We start from the raw sequence: 24,218 nt of genomic DNA on the forward strand, positions 1-24,218 counted from the left end.
ATAGGCTGCAGATGGTGGCTGCAGACATATCTGGCAGAAGGTGTGTGTGTGTGTGTGTGTGTTGGGGGGGGGGGATTCAAAGCTTTGCACTGGAGGTCGAATAGTTGACAAAAAGCAGAAGCAAAAAAAAAAAAAAAAAAACTTCGCAGTGATGCCTGATGTGCAGCGACTCGGCCACAATATTGGAGGAATGCGCTTTTGTCGCTCGCAGGGGGTGGAGTTAGAAAGTGAACGAGTGCTGCCTACCAAACAGAGAGAGGGAGAAGGAGGAGAGAAAGAGAAAGGGGAGAGACGGGTGGGCAGGCTGCTCACCGTAAACGATGGTTGTCGGATAGAGTCTTGAAGACCTAATGAAACTGGCCGGTTGAATTGTTTGCAGGCGATTGCAGCGCGCAGCAGCCCCGGCGTGCTCTGCATCTCTCGGATCCTTGGAGCAGGGGAAAGAAAACTGCAGCAGCACCGAGATAAAGAACAGTTTTTAAAAAAACAGAAGAGGACTTTAATATCTGTTGTTTCACCACCGTTTTTTTTCCTCCACTCTTCATTTATCTTCAGTGAGCCCGTGCGCGCCTGCAGCAACTCTTTCCCCGGCGGAGAGGAGCGTTTCATGCCCGGAGGTAGACCGACCTCCCGCTTGGACCCAATACCGGCCTCCCACACTCCTCAGACGGGCTCAGAAGCAGCAGTTCCCGGTGAGAGAGAGAGGACCAGCTCATTCATTAAAAGGGGGGACCCGCTCATACGGACTTCCACAAACCCCCTTGTTTGAAGCCCCAGGATTTGTTGGAGAGGGTGGGAGGGTAGGGTAGGGGAGGAGGGGGATCGCAGTCTGCTTTATAGGAGGGAGGGAGGGGAGGTAGAGGAGGGTGTTAGTCACTTCACACCACAATAGACTTTTACAACAGTTATTAACCACAGCAAGTCACATTGAACGTGTCCGTTTGTATGCATGCATGAAGCTTTTTGTTCTCCCCCTCTCCCATCTGATAGGCATTTGCTGGGATGTTTGAGTCGCGTTGTTTGGTGGGGTGAAGGGACCGAGAGAGTGGCCGGAGAGACCGAAAGGGGGACGGAGGCCGAGAGAGGAGCCGAGAGCATGGCTCTGGTAGCGCTGTCTCTCTGGGTGCTAACGAGTCTCACCTGGGCGGACGTGGTCCAGGTGTCAGCCAACAGGCATTCCGTTTACTGGAACAGCTCCAACATACAGTAAGACCCCCCCCTCTATCTCTTACCTGTGTGTGTGTGTGTGTGTGTGTGTGTGTGTGTGTGTGTGTGTGTGTGTGCAGTTAAATGTCATCTCACTTTGATCTCTCTATCCTCCACCTGTTAAACGGATGAATTAAATGTCCTGATATGCACTCCCTGGTGTGTCAGGCTCACACCATCATCACACTCTCAGTCCATCTATGCTGTTTGGCTTGATTGTGTCTCTCTCAGTGCTTTATCAGGGTTACAGCAGCCATGTCCCTCATCTGTGTCTGTCATTTATATAAGCGGAAGAAATGATTTAGATCCCCAAAAGCCATTCACACAGGCCTCTCATGTTTCGCTGTATGTGGAAGCTATTTTTGAGTCTCAAACTGCTCAGTCAGACCCCCACTGGGAAGTCAAGGTGGCTCCGAAGCATCTTTTCAACACCTCCACTTGCACAACTAGTCCTGCATATTTAGTTTCTGTTCCTCAGGCCAACGTCAATGTGTGCATTTATTCCCCCCCCTCTCCTCTACCTTCAGCCATGCATGGTGAGGAGTAGAAAGAAAAAGGAGAATCACACGTGATCCCCTCTCCTTCCTCCTCTGTCTCCGTCATGTGGCTCTCCCCTCTCAGTCTTTCAGGGCTCTTTCTCTGTCTTCTCCTCTATCTGGTTCAATTAGGAGCACTTCTTCATCCTGACCCCATTGTGTTGTAGCAGTGTCACTATTCAATCTCTCCTTCTCGCTCCCTCTCCAACTTGCTCTCTCCTTCTATCCCTCTCTAACCCCCTTTCTTGTTTACACTCAGTCCGTTGGCCTTTTTGTTATCCTCCTAATCCGTCGCTCTTCGCCCCTATCTTGATTCAAGTGAAAACCCCTTTTTCTCTCTTCTCCTCTCTCGTTTTTTTTTTTGTGTGTGTGTGTGAAAGCTGCCTTTTTAATACTGTCCTCGTGAGTCCATGGCTCTGCTGCTGGATCCTTAAGAATGTAGCGTCAGTCTGCTGCAACACACTGTAGGCTTATCTCTCTTTCAACAATTCACAGTAAAATCTTGTTAATTTATGTTGTATATAACTGCGTTTCCGCATCCTAATCTGTACATTCCTTCTCCTCTGCCCAAAACATGCAGATCAGATGTTGTAAATTTGCAGCTGAATGCCAGATTTGACATGAAATATTGACAGATTTTCAAGATTTCACTTCAGGGAGCAATTCTCTGTGATCTAATGTGTTTAGATTGTCTCAATAACGTCGCAAAAATGACGCAATAATCAACCTAAATTTCAGGTCTCAGAGGTGCACGAGAGCGCATGTCACACACTAACACACACCTTCTTCTTCGCTCTCCATCTTGCAGTGAATCCTGTCTATGTGTGAGCGCTGTTTCGGCGACCAGGCGGCCCTTAAAACATCTCAGTTTGTGGTATTTACATCTTCAGCAGAATTTACTGGGCCCCTAAGATGAGCAGCCGGACGTACAGCGACTCACATTTTACGACTGCGCTTATTAAAGACGTAAACAAAATGAAAACTCGGAAAATACGCTGTTGTTTTTGCAGAAGGGGGATCAATGATTGTGTCCGCCGACAATAACTCCAGGCCAATGATTTTAGTTTACAGCGTGGAATAAAAGTATGAGAGGCAAGCGAATTTATGCCTCGACAACAGAATTACTATACATGAAGTACTGCGTGAAGTAATAGGAGCGGAGAACATAATGTTATTGGTCTTGGTACAATGCTGTAAACAATATTAGTTTTTCTGAATGCGAGAAAATTATTTTTGCGGCACATTTTAGAGAAACTAATATTGCGTGCACAGTTGCTGCTAATGCATTTTAGCTGATATATTTCTCTCAATGTTGAGGAGGCTCATCTTCAATTTCTGTACTTTCTTGACTCTGGAACAATTTGATAATAAATGCTAATGAAATTCCACCGTCGGTTTCCATATAAGACACAGAAGTTGATTAAGATAAAATGTGAGGGGGGGAAAAACGCTTACAGGCATAAAGGAAAAGGAAGTGAACCCGGGACCTTGGTACAATCAGCTCGACGTAACACGAGCAGCTTTGACCTTGGTAAAATGTATATTTAATTAAGTAATTTGTCAGTTGCCTTTCACTGTGTACTCAAGACTGTCTGTAAAGGGAAATAAAGCTGCAGTTGATTTTTCTGACAAAGCAGTGGGAGTACTACAGCAGTCTGGAGCAGTCTAACCTTTAACCTGACTGTCCAGGACCTGAGTACTGCAGAGCCCCGCAGTCTCTCTCCTCCTTCTCTCTCCACACGTTGACTGCCAATACGCTTTTCATCCCAGCGGCGGAATATTCTTAGCCCCTGCAGTGTGAGTCTTAGTGTGTGTGTCTTTTATAAAAGACTGTGGTTAATTAAAGAACACTGCATCTCAGTGGACCTGCCTCATCCCTGATCTTCCCATCTCTCCCTCTCTCTTTCTCTTCCTCAGTGCACACATACACAATGACAACGTATGAGCAGCGAGTGGGGATAACTTTTTTTCAATCCAGCCTACTTATTGAATTAGGAGACAAAGGGGCCGCGGACAGTGACACACAAAAGACAGATAAACTGCAGGATAACCTGTCTAATCCACCCTTTCATACACTTCCGAGCCATTTTTCGACGGCACAGATCCCATTCCCGGCGTTTATTTTAATCTCTGCACTCAACACCACAACATCCCACATTTTGTAGGGTTGGCTGGCGTGTCTCTAGCCGTTGGCAATCGGCCTCTCTGGAGTTTCTCTAACTCACAGTGCAGTGTGGAGGTTTAGAAGGCCAATAATAAGCTGTAGTATAGCTGTCAGTTTGAGTGGTAAACACATTGTAAAGCCTCAGGACCCCGCAGTTTCTCAACCAGCTTCTGACCCCGAGCCACTCATCAACCACAAGAGACAGGCTGAGACTGTTACCATGGATTAACTGCTTCACACACACACACACACACACACACACACACGAGCATGCACACTTATAACTGTACATTTTCACATTTGACTATGATGACGCGAGTCCACACAAACACACACACACACGTCTCCGCTGTGTACTTTTTTAACTTCGAGAAGATGGATCATTTCCTGCGTTCGCGTCTTGCACAACGGCTGTTGCCACCGCCTATCAGTCACTTGTCACTGATATCCCTGGGCATGAGTGTGTGTGTAATGGTGTGCGTTTTAGTGTGTGTGAGGACTCGCGTATGTGTGTGTTTGCCCCGTTACAGATGTCTCTGTTCATTGATGGGTGACCGAAACAAAAACAAATCCATCAGTCCGTTAAATCACACATTATCTCCCACCACCTGGCAATTAACCACCGCTGTGAGTGTGAGTGTGTGCGCTCACGAGTGTGTGCGTGCGTGTACACGTATATGTGTGTAATCTAATAATGCAGCAGTTAACCGGTTTGCATAATAGATATCCGGTGATATCTCTTAATTTATCAGTTGTATATTTCGGAAGCGATTAGGTTGCGAATGAACAAATGCATAAGCATTTCTAGACAGTCGCTTTGTGTGTGTGTTGCATATGTGTATCAATGACACTGTCACCTCAACGCATGCCACTGGAATGAAGCCAGCTATCGCAAGCAGAATTTGCTTCTCATATAAATGCACATGCGTATGTGTGGTAATCGATGCTGAGGTGGAACTTGTTTTATATTCATCCTGCTCGTCAGAGTGTGCAGAGACACGTCACGCAGGGCAGGAGAGAAATAATGCAAGAATATGAGAAGAGGGAGACAGTGAGAGAGAGAGAAATGCTATGGGACTGGTTAGAGGAGAGGGGAAGTCAGGAGGAATACAGACGGATTTCGTGTTGAATTGTAATCGAGCAGGGGGAGGAGGGTCATCATAATAATGATAATAATGCTTGGCCAGTGCCCCGATCCACACATTGAGTTCTCACATTAGACATCATAACACAGGCCCAGTGTATGTGTGTGTGTGTGTGTGTGTGTGTGTGTGTGTGTGTGTGTGTGTGTGAGAAACAGACGAGAGGATTAAGCAGGCCAATCAACCATCCCCTTGACAGCAACACAAAACTATCTGTCTCCCAGCCCCACTTAGGACAACAACATTTACATTTATGAATATCTGCACAAAGGAGAGTATTACTCACTCACTATCATGAGGCACACGGCCCGCCTGTGTGTGTGCGTGCGATGTGTGTACAACCCATCTATCATAGGCGTTCGCGCCGCTATGTCAGCTACCACTGTGGTGTGTGTTTGTGCACACACACACACAAAAATAAAACCTCACACACAGGCTCAGTGATCAGAACAGTCATATAGACACAGTGATCAGGCTGTTCATTAGTAACGAATATTAAGGCCACATAGTGTATGGGTGAATGGATTCTGGTTGGGCGACGTGTGGGTGTTAAAGTGTGTGTGTGGCTTGCAGACGCTCGCATAGAGACGTCATTAATTAAAAGCAATAGGGAACACCTGTGTGATGGATGACTTCTGTTCGCATAATAAGATCCAGTGGTCCTCTCTCTACCTCTCTCTCGTGCTGTTGCTCTGTGTGTGCGTGGGTAGGAGTAAATACATTTTTCTGATTGGACGGAGATTGTCTGGTAGGTGAGCTGAGCAATAAGGGACATGTACAAGAAAGGAAGGAAGAGAAATGAATTATTTTCTCGTCCTCTATCTTTTTTTCTTTGGGGATGAGCTAGATTTCAGGAGTGTGCTCCCACCTCTCTGTTCTTCTCTCATCCTCCAGTTGCCTGATGGGAAAGCACTCTTGGGGGGGGGGGGCGGGGTATTTTGGGAGCTGTGTGGTTTAATGTGAATGTTGTGAGAGCTCTCTCTCTCTCTGTCAAATTAACTTGGACTAAATCTTTCCAGTGCTAGGAAATGTGTCGCCTTTCTTTGTTGTCTGCTTTTCCTTCACCTCACCTCAACCGCTCTTTCATTTTCTCTCCTTCTCGTCTCCTCTCGTCTTACACACTTTGAGATTTTGACCAAAGCCACCCTCAAACGCACCTCTTTGCAGATCCTGGAAATTTACACACACACATAAAACACTCGCATTGATCTTGAGAAATAGACAAGCCTGAAATATCGAGCCCACCCCGTTTTTCTACATCTCTTGATTGGCTCTTTCATTTCCTCAAACGCTGTCCCGCTTACATGATCGACTAATCGGAAGCATTGCTGTGAAAATGGAGTATTGATGTGCAGCGTTCGCGCTTGCTCCGTCTTGGATCAAACGCAAACCGGTCACTGTAATGGTTTGGATTCAAAGGCAGCGGGTTCTTAGGGATTTTAGGGATGTAATTCTGCTAAGACCAAGCTTATACAAGAGTCAGACCAAGTTGAGCAATTCTGATCCAGCCTGCCACAAAGTAAGGATCTTATAGTTGAAAAATGCCTGGGCCCAGGATTGGTATTGATTTAAGCGACTGTTGATTCCACGCTCGTGGCTCAGTGTTTAGCAAAGACGCTTTGCAGACTGTGTTTATCAAGCCTTTCACAGTCATTGCAAGAAATTGCACTGAATGGTTGTCTAGAAGTAAAAGCACTCCCGCCTCAGAGTACGATTAAGTTGTTTTGTCAATGAAGGTTCCGAGACAAGCATCAAGACGTAACATTTCACATCAATCATAATTATAAAGTTAAATTAATGGTGATTATTAAGTTAATGTGGATTTAACTAGGGTCGTCCTGAATAGCAGGTTTTAGGTATCAAAGCATCAGTGAGAAATATGTGCAATTAGTCGCTTCGACTGGGTATGGGGGGGTAATAACAGATGAGGTCATGAGTCAGACTTTTTGCACCTAAAATAGCGTGACAATTAGCCACTTTGTTAGCATGGAGGTGACTAACACTAACTATAATGGCTAGAAAAAGAATACTTTGCAAGACTGCTAAGATTTTACAGTTTCAGCTGATTTGCCAAACTGGTTGTAGATTTGTACAATGCCAGTTTTCCTTAGTATATCTGGCTCTTTATGTTTTAGGAGTCATCTTTGCAAATTTAAATAATTCCAGTCCACTTTTTGGATATCTTGTTGGTGTGTCACATGTGGTCAAACTGTCCCTGACTGCTGGTGACTAATGTTGGATGACAGTGAGTTGGAATCTGAGTTTAAATGTCCTTGTCCGAGAAGAACTAATAGTAATAATAATATATAAAAGGAGCACCTGAATACTGGTATGGGCATCACTCACTATGGCAACAATCGAGGCTTCGAAGCTTCGAAGCATTCAGGTCAGCCCTAGATTCTACATGTTCACAACAACGGCCAGAGGATGCTGGTACATTAAGTTGATGCAGGAAAAATAAAATACAGAAAATAGCATCACGACGAGTGTTTCCCACAGGTTGAGAATTTATTTTTGGTAGTCAACCTCGAGGGAGGTGGAGGTGTAACGTGGTGGGCTGCAGTGAATTCACAAGCTAAGAACTGCACATGAATGCTGTGTTCTGGCAGACTTTTCAGTCAATGCTCAGCACCGTTGTTCGCATTGTCACACAAACTTGAACAGGAAGGAATAATAAATACAGAAAAATACAAAAACATCTGTTTGAGTAGGCCACCCAGATAAATTTTATGCATGGGAAGTGTTGACTTGTAAAGTCAATAAAGGCTAAATCATGTTTGATAAACATGACACACTAGTAATAATGACTTGCACCATTTAACACCGCGTACTTAAAGAACCCCTTTTAAATGTGAATGTGCATTGGTTAAAGTACTAATATGATGTTTGACTTTGCTGCCTGCCTGTTTCTGTGGTCTGAGCACGTCTGTGTGTCATTTGGGTAAAACATCAAGGATAATGCATGCAGAACCAATATGTGTTGATAATGTGATATGGATTTACTTGGAATGTGTCCTTATCAATGCTTGGGACCGTTGATTTATGCGATTCATGACACTGACAAATCACAGAGAGCCACAAATTTACGCAATTTTGAGGCAAATGTGTGTTATCAGGGCTTTGAGATCCAGACAGTGCATTCACAGTTGTTATGTCCCATGTAATTGCTGTATTTATTTGCTTTCAATAAAGCATGAATGGCATGTTTGGATGGTGCAGTGTTTCCAAGACAAAATCAAAATGTTGAATAGAGTCACTATGTTTGAGAATGACGTTTGTTGCTTGAATTAAATTTTCTGTTTTCCACATTTGCCCAAACGTGCATGTTTATCATATCATTTGCCACCTGCTGGGAACGTCTAATAGCTTAGAGCAGCTCTGCAGCTCAACGAAATCCTGGAGCAGACAGGGTGACTTTTCCCAGTTTAAAAAGCTGATAAAAACGTCGTTATGCCTGAAAGGATGGCCAAATGTGCATCACTCAGAGATTTTTGGGCCGGTTAGGACCAGTTTTACAATCAGAGATGCTTGATAAATATGTTTCCAGGTTTCGTCCTTGTGTGCATGAGTCTCCACCTGCTTCCAACAACATGCCATCAGTTAGATCGGACAGTCTGAATTACCCAAAGGTGGGACTGGTCGTGTGAGTGATTGCTCTTCTTGCTGTTCTTTGTGTTGAGGCCAGTGTATACTGTTTCAGAAGTGCTGTCTGGACAGTCTGAAAATGATGAAAAGCTCCTTTCAGGTGTTCGGACAATGTGGGCCCAAGTCGCCCAATTATTGTAAGTTTCCAAAACCGACAAGCTGACTGCCACACCTGTGTCCCGGCCAGGTGTGCTCAGGTGTGAAAATGGGGTTGAGCTCCAAATGTGGTGCAAATTCTGAGACCGTCACGTCCATGTTGGCAACAGCAGAGAGGCTGTGTGCTTTAAGAGGAGAATCAGGGGGATTCCAACCAAATTTGGGATCAAGGTTGAGTTGATAAGACGGACTTTCCCTTCACCTCCACTACCAGGTGCACATACTGTAGCTTTGTGGGACCATGCTTTTGTCTTTAAAGCCCTATTCAGACCAAAGATTTGCAACAAGACAAAACTGCTTGCAGCTGTGTGAAATGGTCCGTCTCAACTTGACTCAAATGGTTATTTGCAATCTTACAGTATAAGATGGTGGTATTGTATAAAGTGATTCTGTTCTGTTGAGCATTTTTCGATAGAGAATGTTGGTGTATTGAAACATGCTACCCCTGAAATCTCAAATAAAGATGTTTTGATAGAGTATGGAAATATGCTCCTCATATTCTTCCAGTATACTTCCCCCTGTATGTAATCATCTTTGAATAAGGTAGCGAGACTCTGCTATATGGCAGCATTTTTCAACAAGGCAGCATAAATCGACAGAACGCCGGCTGATGGCGTCTGCGACTCAGCTTGTCAAGTCGCCAGTAGCTTTTAGAACGTAAGGCAGGTCACCTGTTTCAGCAGCCAGTCAGCCTGTAGTGAAGCCAGCTGGTAAAGTCTGTTACAAGCAGTCAGTGGACGGCATGTTCAGTCGCTGTGGCATTCTCTGACAACAGCCCTCCGTCCCCGCTGAGCCCGACTCATTTACATCCCCGCTGCTTTTGACACATATGTCGGTCTCCGTCCTCACAGTGTGTAGATGTCAGACAGTGGGTTGCTGCTGCCGCTGGCTGTTTATGAACACATGTCCTACACACATATGAAAAAACCCCAAAGTACTTTTAGAGTCGTTACTTGTAGCCTTACTGAAGCCAGAGGTTAGAATGGGAGTACAGACAGTTGTTGATGTGCAGATGATACACTGTCTCGTCTAGTTGCATTGGTGTAAACTAGGGCTTTGATCAGGCCCAAGACATCAAGCCCAACCTTTCTTGAACCCACATACTTTCTGTCCCCTGGCACAAACTATACCATTCGTAAATGTGGGGAATATACTGTTTGTTTCAGAGTGCCAAGAGCAGTAAAAATGAAACTTAATTCAAATAAAAAAGAATGCAGTATCACTGGGAAAGCAAAAACCTGACTGGATTCAAGCCTGGGTGAATGTTGAGAATCGTTGGCCTTGCTCAGCTGGAACCCGGTGGGTCGGGTCAGGCTCAGTCGGGTTCAGGCAGAGAATCAAAGCTCTGGTGTAAACTGGCAAGTTTTTGGAACATTGCAGGCTGGTGCATAGCAAGTAGTTGCAAGTTCTGACTTGTCTTTGGTCTGCACAGGGGCTTAACAGTGGCTAAAGAGCAGAGATCCATTTTACATTGCCGTTAAGTGACTTTTGGTTGCACTAAGACACGCAGGAGTTCACACAAAGTCAGACACATCAATATTGGCTCCTCCATTGGTGATTCCAAGATGTTCGGTGGCCTGTGTTCACTGTTCTGCACAACCTGGAGGTAATCCAGGGACAGTGTCTGTATGAGTAGTGTAAAGGCACGGCGAGGAAACGTAGAGCTTGCAAATGAGATTGAATAGTGACAGTAAAGTGACTAAACAGTTCTTCTCAGGATGCTGAATTCTCAAAAATCACGTTGCAGTAACAAGAAACTGTGTGTCAGAGTCCCGCAGTGTTTGTGCTGATTTAAGTTATAGCGCTGCCGTCTGAGCCGGATGAATTGCTTTTTTTTCTCCCTGACAGCCAAATTATTGAATGACCGTCTTCCCTCGTTATCTGTATCTGTTTTAGGCAAAAAGCGGGGAGAAACAAGAATTTATCTTTCCCACCCATGTGTTAAATTTGAACAAATTGTCCACAGAGAACAAATCCCACAGCGATGGGCTGGAGGCAATACACGAAAACACACACACACACACACACACACGCACGCTCAGACGCACACACTCGATGTTGTTGTTGATATTAACATTATTCTCTGAGCCGACGCCTAAGCTCCAGCAGTGTAATCAGGTGCTAATAACAAGGCTGTGATGTTTACAAGCTGTTTCAAAGCGCTTTATGTATCTATGTGTGTATCTGCGTGTGTGTGTGTGAGTATACTCTATGTGATGTCTACTCTATTCCTCGCCAGCGCTCTTGGGGCTTTGGGGAAGAGGGGGGTACTAATAATGTAGACTGTCAGCTCCAGCACACACACTCACATACACACATACACACATACACCAGATGCTCATATGGTGTGTTTGTGATGTGGCTAATGGTAGCAGCGTAGTGGCAGTGTGAAGCCATATGCTGAGCCTGATCACAACAGAGCAGAGTGGTCTAGCGTTAATAAACTCTACCGACATGACAATTAGGAATCCTCCACATAAAGACAATACGGTCGCACGTGAAAATGCAGCTGTTTTCAACAAACCCACTGGGGAATCAACTGTCGGCGGTGAGGATAGGACAGAAGAGCAGCAGGGAGGAGAGTCGCTGCATTCGCAGGAGAAGTGTCTATTGTCACTGCTCGCTGGGCAGAAATGATGCTCATTGTTGAGCTTTGATTATGAATGTTGTTATCGGTTCATCAAGGCGTAAACAACCTCAGAGGTTTATTTGGCTTTATTCTGAAGGTAGCTTCTCTGTAACGGGTTTTCATAAGAAACAATTATGGCGAGATATGAGAAAGTCCTGATTGAGGAGGTTTGATTTAGCAGCCAGAGGAGAAAAAAAAACAGCAAGGCAGGGTCCTCACTTCAACAAACTGCAGAGGACACAGAATTATGCTTATTCCATCCACAGAGAGAGCGCGGCGGAGAGGGAGAGAGTCTTTAATTGAGGTTTTATCCATTTAAGCTGTCACTAAGAGGCCAACTCTGAAACCTTTTAACCACTCTCCTCTCAGTAATGACACAAATCAGAGAGGAAATGTGTTTGTGTCTGAGCGCTGGTGCGACTGTGTGCGGGTGCGCGTGTGTTTGCGCGTGTCAGCGTTCGTGAAGCAGGAGGGTAATTATGCGGAAATTGGGAAATGGCTAAGTGAATTATGACCTTGTTTCAGCAGAAGGCTTTAATCAGTCCCAGCCAGGCCAGGGAGGGAGGCAGAAATGTTCGCTACCCAAGCACTCTTGTTCCTGATGGCAACAGCAACCAGTCAGTAAAGCTGTCAACCAGTCTCATGTGTCAGTGGAAACCACACGGTCAACCAGTAATTCATATGGCAACAGGCATATTCATTAAACTATTGGCAGAAAATTGAAGTCCGAGCACGAAATAATCTACGAGTTATATTCTATTGTTATTGTTTTGGTCTTCCATTGTGTGGTGTACCTCCATGTAGGGTTGTACATGAGGTCTGGCTGTAATTCAACATCATCGTACAGTTTACTGACTTTCAGTGTGATCATATTGTAACGAAAAGGGCTGCAACTAACAGTTATTTACATTATCAGTTAATCTACAGGTGATTTTTTCATTTATTCGATTATTTGTTTTACAAAATGTCAGAAAATAGTGAAAATTGCCAACTAAGCAGAGCCCAAGATGACGTCATCAAATTGTTTTGTCCAGCCAACAGCAGGAAACCCTAAAATGTTTAGTTTACAATGATACAAAATGAGAAACACTGTAAATTTAGGAATTGGAGAGGTTGGATTACGTCAAAAATTCAAAATTTAGTTCAAAATTGCTGCTCGATACTTTTCTGTTAAAAAAAAAAAAATCACTTCAGCTTTTAAGATCATGTCGTTTCACAAAACTCTGTCACCCAAATTAGTTTCTCCAAGCATATTAGATCATTAAATAAGCTATTTGTGTTTTTAAGAGTTCTGTCTGATGTAGCGTAGTCAAAAAGATCCATTTATCAGAACATATTGAATTGGGGTGTGTCATATCATCTCATTCATGATAATACCGGTATACATTTTAATATCATGTGAAAAATTCATATTGTGATACTTTGCAATATTTCAACTTGTTGACATACTGATATCATACTGTTACCCATGGCAACAACAAGCATGGCTGAAAGCAAAATTATTACAGACTCTGTGGTGGTTCCAGAAAGAGGAGCAGCTTCAGTAGTGTGGAATAAACTTTGGTGTCCTGAATGTTTTATGAACAGCCCCGGACGTCTCAGACGCTTTTAGTGAGTTACCGCTCAGAGGGAACTCATTCAGCGGCTCCTCTGGCAGCAGCTCAGCGTCCCTCTCTCTCCTCTCTCGCTGTGTGGACAGAGTTGTGTCATTAAGTGATTTTGTCATAAATCTTTGGTAACAAAAAACGTTTGTGACGCTCGTGGCTCGACCAAAAAACTCCATATATGTGAATGTGCAGTAGTTGTGGTATCATAACAGCCTGTCACAGGTTACAGCGTGATGATTAGAGGAGAATGGCAGAGCATAAAGGTCCAGGTGGAAAAACCCCAACTCAGTCATTTAGGATTTTACTAAAAGAAAGAAATCACCTGTTGATTTGTTTGTGTACTTGTGTACTTTGTGGTAGATTTTATTTTGTGGCACTATTAATATTGTATACAGAATCTGAATCTCACTCTGAGTTACTGTTGTTGTTCACAAACTAAAGAAATGAGAGATCATTTTTGTTTAGTTTTACTGAATATTTGAAGGCAAACTGTTGGGTTGACATGTAAAACTATATCACTTATTTTGTTGAAATTCTATATTCTTGAATTAATTTTTTTTTTTTTACTACTTTGTCATATCGCCAAGAACAGTGTCAATACACCGGTCCCAGCTTTGCTTTTTGCTCTCTCATTTCTAGTGTTTACCACATTCATTCTGCTGTTCTCAGCTACTAACCAAGAAAAGATGTTTGTCTTGTAGGCTCGTTATCTTTATAAAAAAATTAAATAGTATATGCCTTCAATGTCAAATTTCCCCCTGGTAATAAAAATGATATCAAATATTGAAACTATTCAAGGTACTGTACTGAAGTGACAAATTCCAGTATCGTGACAACACTAATCTGACGTGAAGCATACAGCACTTGAACAGAACATTACTAGGATTATTTTCCATTTTGTGATATATAGTAGCTCAATGTCAGTGAGTAAATCAGTGGGTCTGAATCTGCTGACAGTTGTGCGTCTGCCGTACGATGAAAACATCTGTCTGCTGCAGGAAGCTTCACACCTGATGAGGAAATGACTCGCAAATCACCGGGTTAAGTATAAGATAGGGGAAGTTACTTTTTCTCTTTATAGCTCCTGCTGGGGGTTTTATGCTTGTGCGTTTACGTAAGTGCAGACATTTATGTTCATGTAAGTGCACAAATCGTCTGGCAAACCCCAGTGAGTCTAGCCTCAGCCTCAGTGGTGGGTAGAGCACTGAAAATCTATGCTCAAGTTAAAGTGATAAAGTAGCTGGTTAATAAATTACTCAAAGTACAAGTTACTTTCCATTTTGATATTTTTTTTTCATTCAGTCTCTTCTCTTTGGTGCTTCCTTATTATATTGCTTTGTATTTTATTTTTTTCTCCTGATGCTTCCTCTTTGCACTTTCCCTTTGCTGCTGTAATGTTGAAATTCCCCGCTGTGGGACAAATAAAGGATTATCTTATCTCTTATCTCTACCTCTCTCTTCCCTATCGTAACTTGAAAAATAAACATTACACGTGAAAAATGAACGTAGCTAATGTTAGCTACCGAACTACATATTCATCTACAGTGTGTGCAACTTACTTCAATGTGCTTGCAGAGGTTAGAGGAGTTTTTAAAAGTGGGGATTGTTTTTTTTTTTTTGGAGGCACAGCAAGCACTTCATCATGTAACTGGTGTCTTTTTGAGATTTTGGTATAAAATGTGTGGCCAGATGTGTCGCTGGAAGCTGCCTCTTGTTCAGAGTTTTGCTCCGTCATCATCACATTATAGTCAAAAGACAGGTGGTGCTTCTTTTTTAGCTCGCGTTTTGGCATTAGTGGTAGAGGTGCTCCTCGCATTCTCGCCTGCCTTACACTAAATCCCATTTTGCATTTAGAGCAGACTTGTAACAAGGGTGTAAATGGCAAATATAGTGAGGTAAAAAATAGACTGCTGGCTCAAAAATATGCTCAAGTAAAGAGCAGAAGTAGACTTTAAACAAGGGAACATGAGAAATAAGTCCTCAATTAACCCCACTCTTACTGATGTCCATTACTTGTAATGCAGGGGTAGTGCTCCCCTGCTTAGCCTTAGCTGAACTGGTTCATCTTGGAATGAGCAAAGACAGGAAGAGCATGAGCAGACTGAGGTGGACACAAAGGTTAGAAAAAAGCAGCTCAGTGGACACATCAAAATTGCAGCTCATCATGTGATTGTCAGCTGCTTGCAGGTGGTGTTGCACAGAGCGAAGCTTGGTCCGGCCCATACACACTGTTGTGATCGATGCCTGTGCAACATGTCATTATGGTTTCAAACCGGCTGTGTTGTCTGTGAAAACATGCAAATATTAATTTTGGTGTAGCACTTTTCCTCCATCAGTGTTCATGTGTGTGCACGTGGCTGCTTGTGTGTAGCTGTTGAATGTGTTTGCTTGTTCATGTATGAATGGCTCCTGCTGTGTAGATGTGTGTACGGTCAGCAGCACTGCTGTGTGTCAGTGTGTCTCTGAGTGCCTCTCTTGGTTCTGGTCTGGCTGTCTATTTCTGTCAGTGTTGGATCGATGGCGTCCTACAGACACTGCACTCCTCTCCTGGACGTTTCAGCCTGCTCCTTCTCTCTCTCTCTTTCTCTTTCTTTCTCTCTATCTGCCGCTCTGCCCTCCCCTTCCTCCCTCTGCCTCTCCGTCTCTCCCGCTGCCTCTCCCGTTGGCTCGTCTTCTCGGCATCACTTCTTCTTCTCCTCCTCATTGTCCTCCTCTGCATCACCGTACTACTCTCGAGTCTCTCTTCAGATCAGACAATGAGCCCTCAGTGTGTGTGTGTGTGTGTGTGTGTGTGTGTTTTCTGAGAAATTCTTGCAGCTCCTTTATGAGGGATTCCTGTTCTTGGCTTTACATCTTGGCCAGTTTGTGTCGGTGTGCTGAATGCCAATATAATTCTGCAGCTCTTCTGTGGTTTTTAAGGAATTTGTATGTCTTTGTGGAGCCGGTGTGTGAGACCAGAGTCTGAAACATGTAGCTGATACATTTGTGTCAGTGAATAGATAATCACTTGGCAGGCATTTTAATCATCAATCAATCATTTTAAGCCAAACGCAAAAGATTCCTTGGTTCAGGCTTCCTCATATGAGGACTGCTGCTCTTCTCAGTTTTATATTGTTGATAAATGTGGAACGTTTTGGGGTTTCGGACAAAATGAGCTATTTTTAGACATCATCTTGGGCTTTGAGATTAGTAGATAATGAAAATATTAATTAGTTGCAGCTTTAATGTGAGTAAAAGTCAGGGATGAGGATAAAATCTTCTATCATGGTATACTGGTTGAAACAGTAAGTTGCTTAATGGATCGGTCACTCTGCAACAACAACTATTTTGATAACAGAGACTTTTCAAATGTAGGAAATTCTCTGTTTTATATCTTTCGCAATGGATGAATTTTGTATGGCTGGACGGGCACACAAGAATTATTGAGAGGTTTATTTATTATTGAAAATAATCCTTTAAATGCTCAGTTTAAATTGCAAGATCGATATAGATTACATAAGAGTAATTTTGGAGTGAAACTCTGTTGAAAGAACCAAAAATCCTGTACACTGTCAGTCACTTGTATAAGACCACTGGCAACTGAGGTAGGCAGATAAAAGGATTCCCCAAGAGCAGTGTTTATGTGGGTTTTTTTGTGATCTTGGTGTTGTGGAGGATGAATTTAATTTTGTGTTCGATTGCCCCCTGGTCAGTGTCTTGAGCTGAGTAATCCAGATCTGTTTTGATGATCTAAAGGCATTGTGCTTGGTCTTAAATAAGGGAATTCTTGGTTTTGCAAGAGTTAGAGAACATAGCATCCATCAGAATAAGAGCTTTTGTCATGGAAATTTAATGTTTTTACGTGTTTTCCTTTTGAATTTGTGGAACTATATATTATAACTCATCATGTGGCCGTCCTGGTTGTTGATGTCTAGTGCAGGGGTGTCAAACATATGGCTCAGGAGCCAGATCTGGCCCACCAAAGGGTCCAATCTGGCCCACTGGATGACTTTGCACACCTAATAGTGATGCACTTCTGAAGGCTAAGAGGTGTCGGTTTTCAGGACCAAGTTAAACAGACGTTTTTCCACCCTGACTAGAATACAGTTCTCTAAAAAACAATGAATGCTTATTTTAAAGATACTGAACCTTGTGCAAAATATTGTGAACCAGCAGCTTCAGTGTGGTGATGTCAGGATTACTACACAGGAGTGGAAATGTATAGAAAAATGCACATGCAATGACAGTTATTTATAGGATATTATGCAATGGTTTTACTGGTCCGGCTAACCTGCGATCAAATCGGACTGTATGTGGCCCGTGTACTAAAATGAGTTTGACACCCCTGGCCTAGGGGGTCCTCAGAGTTACTGCAAGGGGGCCGGCAAATTATTGTTTGATCATTTATTTTATTTATGTCTGAAAATAGGCATTAACAGGAATGCAACACATTACCAGCAAAGATAAATCAGCCTATTCATAAAAAAAAAAAGAAAAATCCATTTCATTCACAGCACATTGATAATAACTGCTAATTGCTACCCATGAATCCTTGTCAAATGAATCTATGATGTAAAAATATATTAATCTGTCAATAATTATCATTTTAACAGCTAAATATTTTATGCTCCATATGACAGTATTTTTATACATAGCACTGCTGCTCTATGTGTTAATGTAGGCCCATATACAACTCAATTTTATGTGTGTGGTGAGGGGTCCTTGCTCCATCTCTGTTTCAGTTAAGGGCTCCTTGGCCTGAAAAACTTTCAAGAACCCCGGATTAGTGTCTTTTAAGCCCATACGGGCTGGGCTCCATCTGGGGCAGGACACTCGAATCGAAGTCTAAGCACCATTAATGAAGCGAGTTCAAGGAATCAACAAGGGATGCATTTATCGATACAATTTTCTTGTGTGCAAGAACTTTGTGGTAATTGTTACCCACTGAAAAGTCTTCTGAGAAATCATTTATAGCAGAAACAAGCAGACAGAAAGTCTGTTTTCGTCTCATCCACTGAATTAAATACCTGACGAATCCAGATACTTCATCACTGCTATGCAAAAATCCAATACTTCCATAAAGCAGTCCTAGTCATTGATTTGCAACCTTGCCTGCAATGGCAATTGACACATTCCTATTGACTTGCAGCATATATTAGTACACTGTATAGTCTATTCATCCAGCATTATCTCTGAGGTGTAGTGCATGTGTGCGTGTGTGTGTGTGTGTTCATGTATACCCTTGTGTTTTTGACCTTTGGTATGCAATGTATTTTTTTTCATGCGCACATGCATTTACATGAGGGACAGCTGCGTCTTTGTGTGTACATGTGTGCACACTGAACAGAGTCCACGGTTCTCAATGGAGGCAGATAGGAAGAGGATGGCTGAGAGCTAGAGATGCTGGCTGGCCTCAGTGCTAACACCCACGCTGTCTGTAGGCTCTGCTTTCCCTTCCTACGCTTTGAGGCTCGGGAATGTGCTAGCACTGCTGTAGTAAGGCCGCACATATGAATGAGTGTTTACTACCTCTCTCAGCCAACTTCTCTCTCCGGCTGGACTATCACGTTTTTAATGAAAGCGTAAAGTGCAGGGCGGCTGCTGGAGGTGGATATGTACACTGTCTTTCAGTTGTGTTTTAGGGAGGGAGAAAGAGGAGGGAGGGGTGGAGGATAGAGGGGTGGGGTGGGGAGGGGGTGTGTGGAGGATGTGGGGGTTGCAGGGTTGTTGTAATGAATGTACTGCAGTTAAAAAGAATTCTGTGTCACTTCCCGGGAGAGAGAGAAATAAAGGTGGTGGAGGGGGGAGAGGGAGATGTGGGAGGAGATGTTGAGAAATAGGATGTGTTGTGTTGATGGAGCAGAGTTCTTTGCAGCCAGGCAAACTCTCCTCCCATCCTAGTATGCACGTATATGTGTGTGTATGAGTATGTGTGAGTGTGTGTGTGTGCATGTGTGTGTGTGTGTGTGTGTGTGGGGGGGGGGGGGGGGTGCAGAGAGAGAAAGCGAGGAAGAAGGCATGTGAATGCCCCACAGCCTACAAGCATACCACCCACACACATTACCCACATGTATTAGACCCATACATATGCATAGTCTACACTCTCTACCTCTCTTTCCATTTCTTCCTTGTTTTTACCCCATTCCATATATGCACACACACACACTTACACTAACACACACACATGCAGGGAAAACTCGTCTTGCAGGGACCATCTCTGTCATTACCTCCCACAGCTTCCTCAAGGGAGTACATTGTTATTTTCTTCCAGCACTGATCAAATAAAGTGGAGCAAAGAGAGAACACACACACACACACACGCACATTCCTCCATGCGCAAACATATAGAATGACACACACCATATACTCCTATGTTTGCTAAACCGTGATTGAGTAAAACACAGAATGATGACACCCATCCGCCCACTCGTTTCGTGTGTAAAAAAGCTGTCGGTCACACCACACACGCTGAGTGTTTTACACCCTTGAGGTGAACGGTAAATCTGAGCATATGTATTGCATCACGGGGTGCAATTTTTTACAGTATCAGTTCAGATAATCAAAGGCTCCATGACACTCTCCTCTTAGAGCGGAAAGGGCTGCAGAGATGGGAGTAGATAGGCAGAGAAACCAGTTAAAACTCTGCATCAGCCATATCTGTGGGCCTCTGTTGTTGCCGGAGTGGAAAAAAAAAGACAGAGAGAGCCCACAACAAGAAAGACCAGACAGAGAAAAAGAAAATCATTGATGGAGGGCGAAGGGGAAGGAGGGGAGGGCACAGAAGAATAGAGAAAGGAGGGCCCTGCAGAACAGTACTGCCAAAACCGAGGTCAATTGTGATGAAAATGGCCGTTCACATGACCACAATAGCGGCTGAGTGACAGCACTAAAGCGGCATGGTCGGGCTTATCCTGATCACTCAGGGCCTTGACTGGGGAAATCACAATGCCCTGGAGATCTGTCCTTTTTGGGCTTGGAGGATCACAGAGCGCCCACGGTCCCAAGCTTTGGCCCTGAAATGTCCCTGACATTACCATATCAATGCCGCCCCGGCTATTCCGCCAAGGAGCAGGGCGGCTAGCGATAGTGCCTCCCGGTTAGCATCGTCCTGTGCCTTCACAAGGCTATTCAGCGGGGAGTCAATGCTAACTCAGTGCTAAGTATGAATGGGAAGAAGTGTAAGCTCACCCCTGTAGCGTGAACCCATGTCTGGCGGTCCATTCAGGCCGCTGTTTGTGTGTATATATGAGTGTCTCTGTGTGTGTCTCCCTCTTTATCTCCCCGCTCCATTTTATTTTTCCACATTTTAAGATGTTCTCATGTTTATCTTGGTGCTTCTGTACACTTTTGGAGCCGATGAAATGCTCTCCATAGCAGAGAGCATCAAAAGTTGTCAAACACAAAACTTAGCATTGAATCCTTGCTCTTTGTCACATCAAATATTACTTAAGACCATTTTATTTAGGCTTTGGTTTAACTCTTGAATTTATTGGAGGCATTTGGCTTCTTTTAGTAGATCAAGAAGTTTTTTTTATAACAGAAAACAAGACTTCCCAATCACCCAATGACAACTGGGCAAACATTTATAATGTGCCTGAAAGCTCCAGAATAGCCATTAAATTGATCTTGTGGTGGGATTATTTTCTCGCTGTTTCCAAGTCCAGAATTGAAACCCAACATGGGAGATAAGTCCTTAAAGTTCTTCAAAATGTTAGACTGAAGATCGACAGTCCCATGACAAATGGGCAAACTCCTCCTGGACTGGGTTGTACCAACACCTCCTAAGGCTACATCCACACTGATACGTTGCCATTTGCCAAACTATTCCTGTGTTTACGCCTAGCATCCACACTACGCTGGTATTTTGAAACCTCTTAAATGGAGAAACTTGAAAATGCTGCAGAACCTGTTTTAGTTTGAAAACTTCGGGTCTTTTAGTCTGGACGGCTGGAAGTGGAGAGTTTTGGACATGAAGATGCAGACACCCACGTTTGCTTCCTAATTGGGTCCTATAAGTCACAACGTGTCGAGATAAAATCTTATAGCTCGGTCTGCATCTTGTGGTTTCATCCTTCATGTGTGTACTTTCTACGGCGATGGATAATACACCTGGGTAATGCTCTGTTTTCTGCTGCGTTGACCGTCTGATACTCACGAGTTAGTTTCATTAACAGTTCCACCTTGCTGGCAGTCCAGTCATCCAATTGCAGAGAGCACAATTTGCTTCCTGTTTACTTCGGTATGCGCATGCCCAGTATGCATGAATGGTCATGTGATGTGCTTCATAATGCATGTTAATATGGGCACAGTGGTGTTGGTGCTGAAACACTTGTGTGTACGTTGATCATTTTCATTCTAAATCACCATCTCAAAAGGAGAACGCATTAGTGTGGATGTTGTCTAAGAGTGGGAAGTTCGGAGTAGCTACTAGCTACTTTCAAACTAGTGATTTATGAAAGGGGGGTTGTAAAATGAGAGCGGTGCCGTAGCCGGTTAAGAGTTAAGTAATGACCAAGTCAAGCTCTAGGAAGCTCTGTAGCTTTAAACAGGAAGTCACTGTGGTGTCTAAAGGTGTCACACTATTATCAAGCTAATGTCAATATCAGCTTTGTCAGTTTGTTTTTTAACAGTTAAACTTTGCAGATAAAACATACATTTTTAGTAACAAAAAACAGTGTGCTATATCCTGTTTTTAATTAGTGATGTGGTGAGTTTGAAGTCAGTGTAACCGGCTCCTGCTGATCAAGATGACATCATTTTGAAAGCCACTAAACAGCCACTTCATGGACCTTGTGTTGAGATGTTTTGGTATCAGTACTCAGGTATCATATCGTCTCTAGTATCCATCCTCCGTAACCTTGTACAGCTCCCCTCAAATGAAAGAGTACTACAGTACAGGAGCAGAGTCGAGGGTGTGCAAGAGATGAGAGTGAGAGTGTGAGAACAGGTTACAACCTCCGAAGTTGCGAAGATATCTATATCACGTGACACTTACAGTTGATGGCCTTTGATATGATTACAGTGCAATTAGAGGTATTAGGCAGTAAGAGTACAAGCCACAATGCAGCGTTAACCTCATTATTACGCGATGGGGAGGAAATGGATGATCTGGAGAAGAACGGCTGGTGTTTAAATGATGCAGAGGGGACGGAGGATGAGTGAGAGAGGAAGGAAGGAAGGAAGGAAGGAAGGAGAAAATCGATGGCTAAAAGTAAAGGATGGGAAACTAAAAGGGCAATGAAGAGAGGAAGACAGGTGAGATATTGGCCGTAGACTTCTTGCTTTGTCATTGGAAATCAGAGCCGTAGGGCAGGACGCTGTTTGATTTTGTTGTTCTTGTTTTAATCTGTCAGTCAGCGCGCACACACACACACACACACACACACACACACACACACACACACGGACAGCCTCCAGTCTGCCACCGAATATCGGCAGAGAGCTGAGAGGTTATCATGCGTCGTCAGGTGCCAGACCGACTCTTGGTAGCAGGTTTGTCATTTGTAATTAGAGAGTAACGGAGAGCTGGCTTGTTTTTTTCTCACCTCCTTCTCCTATTCTCTGGCTGAAGGCTGTCTCTGGGTATCGACAGACAAGTGACGGCACACACACACACACACACACACACACACACACACACAAATACATGCACTGACACACGTTTGATGAGCCAAGTTTGATTCCATTAAGTGGAGTTTGTCAGTTAGTCGGTGAAGTGTTGGGGTGAATGCTGATTGCCAGACAGCGAATCCCACGGAGCTAAACAGGATCTGAAGCAGCCCGTACAAGACACTCACAATTCTGAGGGTGACTGAGCAGTGGCAGGCCTAACTATGATTATTTTATGTCAGTCACATATACACAAACACACACACACACACACACACACACACACACACACACAGCCTATCTGGTGTTGTATGGCTATGTGGTCACGGTCCATGCGGCTCCGAGTTCTGGTCACGGTTAAAAAGGCTTCCTTCTGGAGAGGAGGGGGGGAGTGGAGTCTTAAGACGGGAGAGGGAGATGCGGGAGGAGGGTGGTTGGGGGGGGAATAAGAGGAGCAGGAGATAATAGGAGAGGGCTAACAGTGGGGGTGGAGGGCTGGGATGGACCAAAAGAGGGAGTGAAAAGGGGAAGATAGAGGCTGAAGGTGGGTTTTTCCGAGTATGAAAGCCTGCGTGCCTCCATTCCTGTGCCATTGATGTATTCTAATGCTAAGTGTGTAAGGCTGGGCCTCGACTGGTTTCTGGGAGAGACGAGCCTTTGATAGGCACAACCAAGCTCTGGGACAGATCCCTCGCATGCCATTCATATGCATATCTCTCTGTGTGTATATGTGTGTGTGCATGTACACACTGGTGGGTTTTTTTGCCATTTAAGTAACTGTTTTTTTTGCCATTTGCGCCAGTGGTAGATTGGTCTAATTTCCATATCAATGTGAGAATGTTTTAGGCTGTTTTGAGCACAGCACACCCTAATCCTAAATTACCCCCCAGGACCATGCTGGTGGATGTTTTTATGATCAGGCATCCTATGATTCTGTGTGTGAGTGTGTGTGTGTGTGTATGTGTGGAGGGAGCTCGAGCGTGCAGCGTTTCGTGTGTGGCCGCGGTGTATCGGACCACATCTGATCATATAATTGGCCATCTGCAGGAGAGGGCAAAGTGCAGAATCTCAAAGATGACTACACCTCACCAGCCTGTTCGCGAGATGTGTGTGCGTTTGCAGCATGATGCAAACTACGTGCGTGCAAAGACACGGCCTCGCTGTTGTGCAGATCGCTTTGTTTGCCGTGTGTTCCGGTCCCCAACCGATTACGGCGTGAAATTCCACACACATTGTATAGCAATGGGGAGTCTCACATGTGGACAGGCACGCACAAACAAGCGCTCACACACAATAACACACCAAAGCGAGAAGTCAGAGAGGGCTGTTAATGACTGTCGAGGACAGAAAGGCAGCGGGACTGTGGCGGTGTCAAGGCTTTGTGACAGATGCTGGTTGTAAAATGCCTTGCTCACAGGTTTATTGTTATGAAAAAAAAAGTAGCGATCAGATTCAGCAAGATTGATGCCATTCCTTTTTTCTTTCCCAGTTTTTCACACACACTCAGACACACACACACACACACACACTCCCTGGGTCCTAATC

General features: G+C 44.0%; 1 protein-coding gene across 1 annotated transcript in view; it reads left to right on the forward strand.

The window, feature by feature from the left end:
- Positions 1-216: 216 nt before the first annotated feature.
- efna3b (ephrin-A3b) overlaps positions 217-24,218 on the forward strand; it is a 78,733-nt gene continuing 54,731 nt past the window's right edge. The window contains exons 1-2 of the mRNA XM_049583372.1: positions 217-692; positions 991-1,206. Of these exons, the coding sequence (XP_049439329.1) occupies positions 1,097-1,206 (110 nt within the window). The 5' untranslated portion in view covers positions 217-692; positions 991-1,096. The remainder of the gene's footprint in view (positions 693-990; positions 1,207-24,218) is intronic.

The sequence above is a fragment of the Epinephelus fuscoguttatus genome, linkage group LG8, assembly GCF_011397635.1.
Source record: "Epinephelus fuscoguttatus linkage group LG8, E.fuscoguttatus.final_Chr_v1".
NCBI classification, from domain to species: Eukaryota; Metazoa; Chordata; class Actinopteri; order Perciformes; family Serranidae; genus Epinephelus; species Epinephelus fuscoguttatus.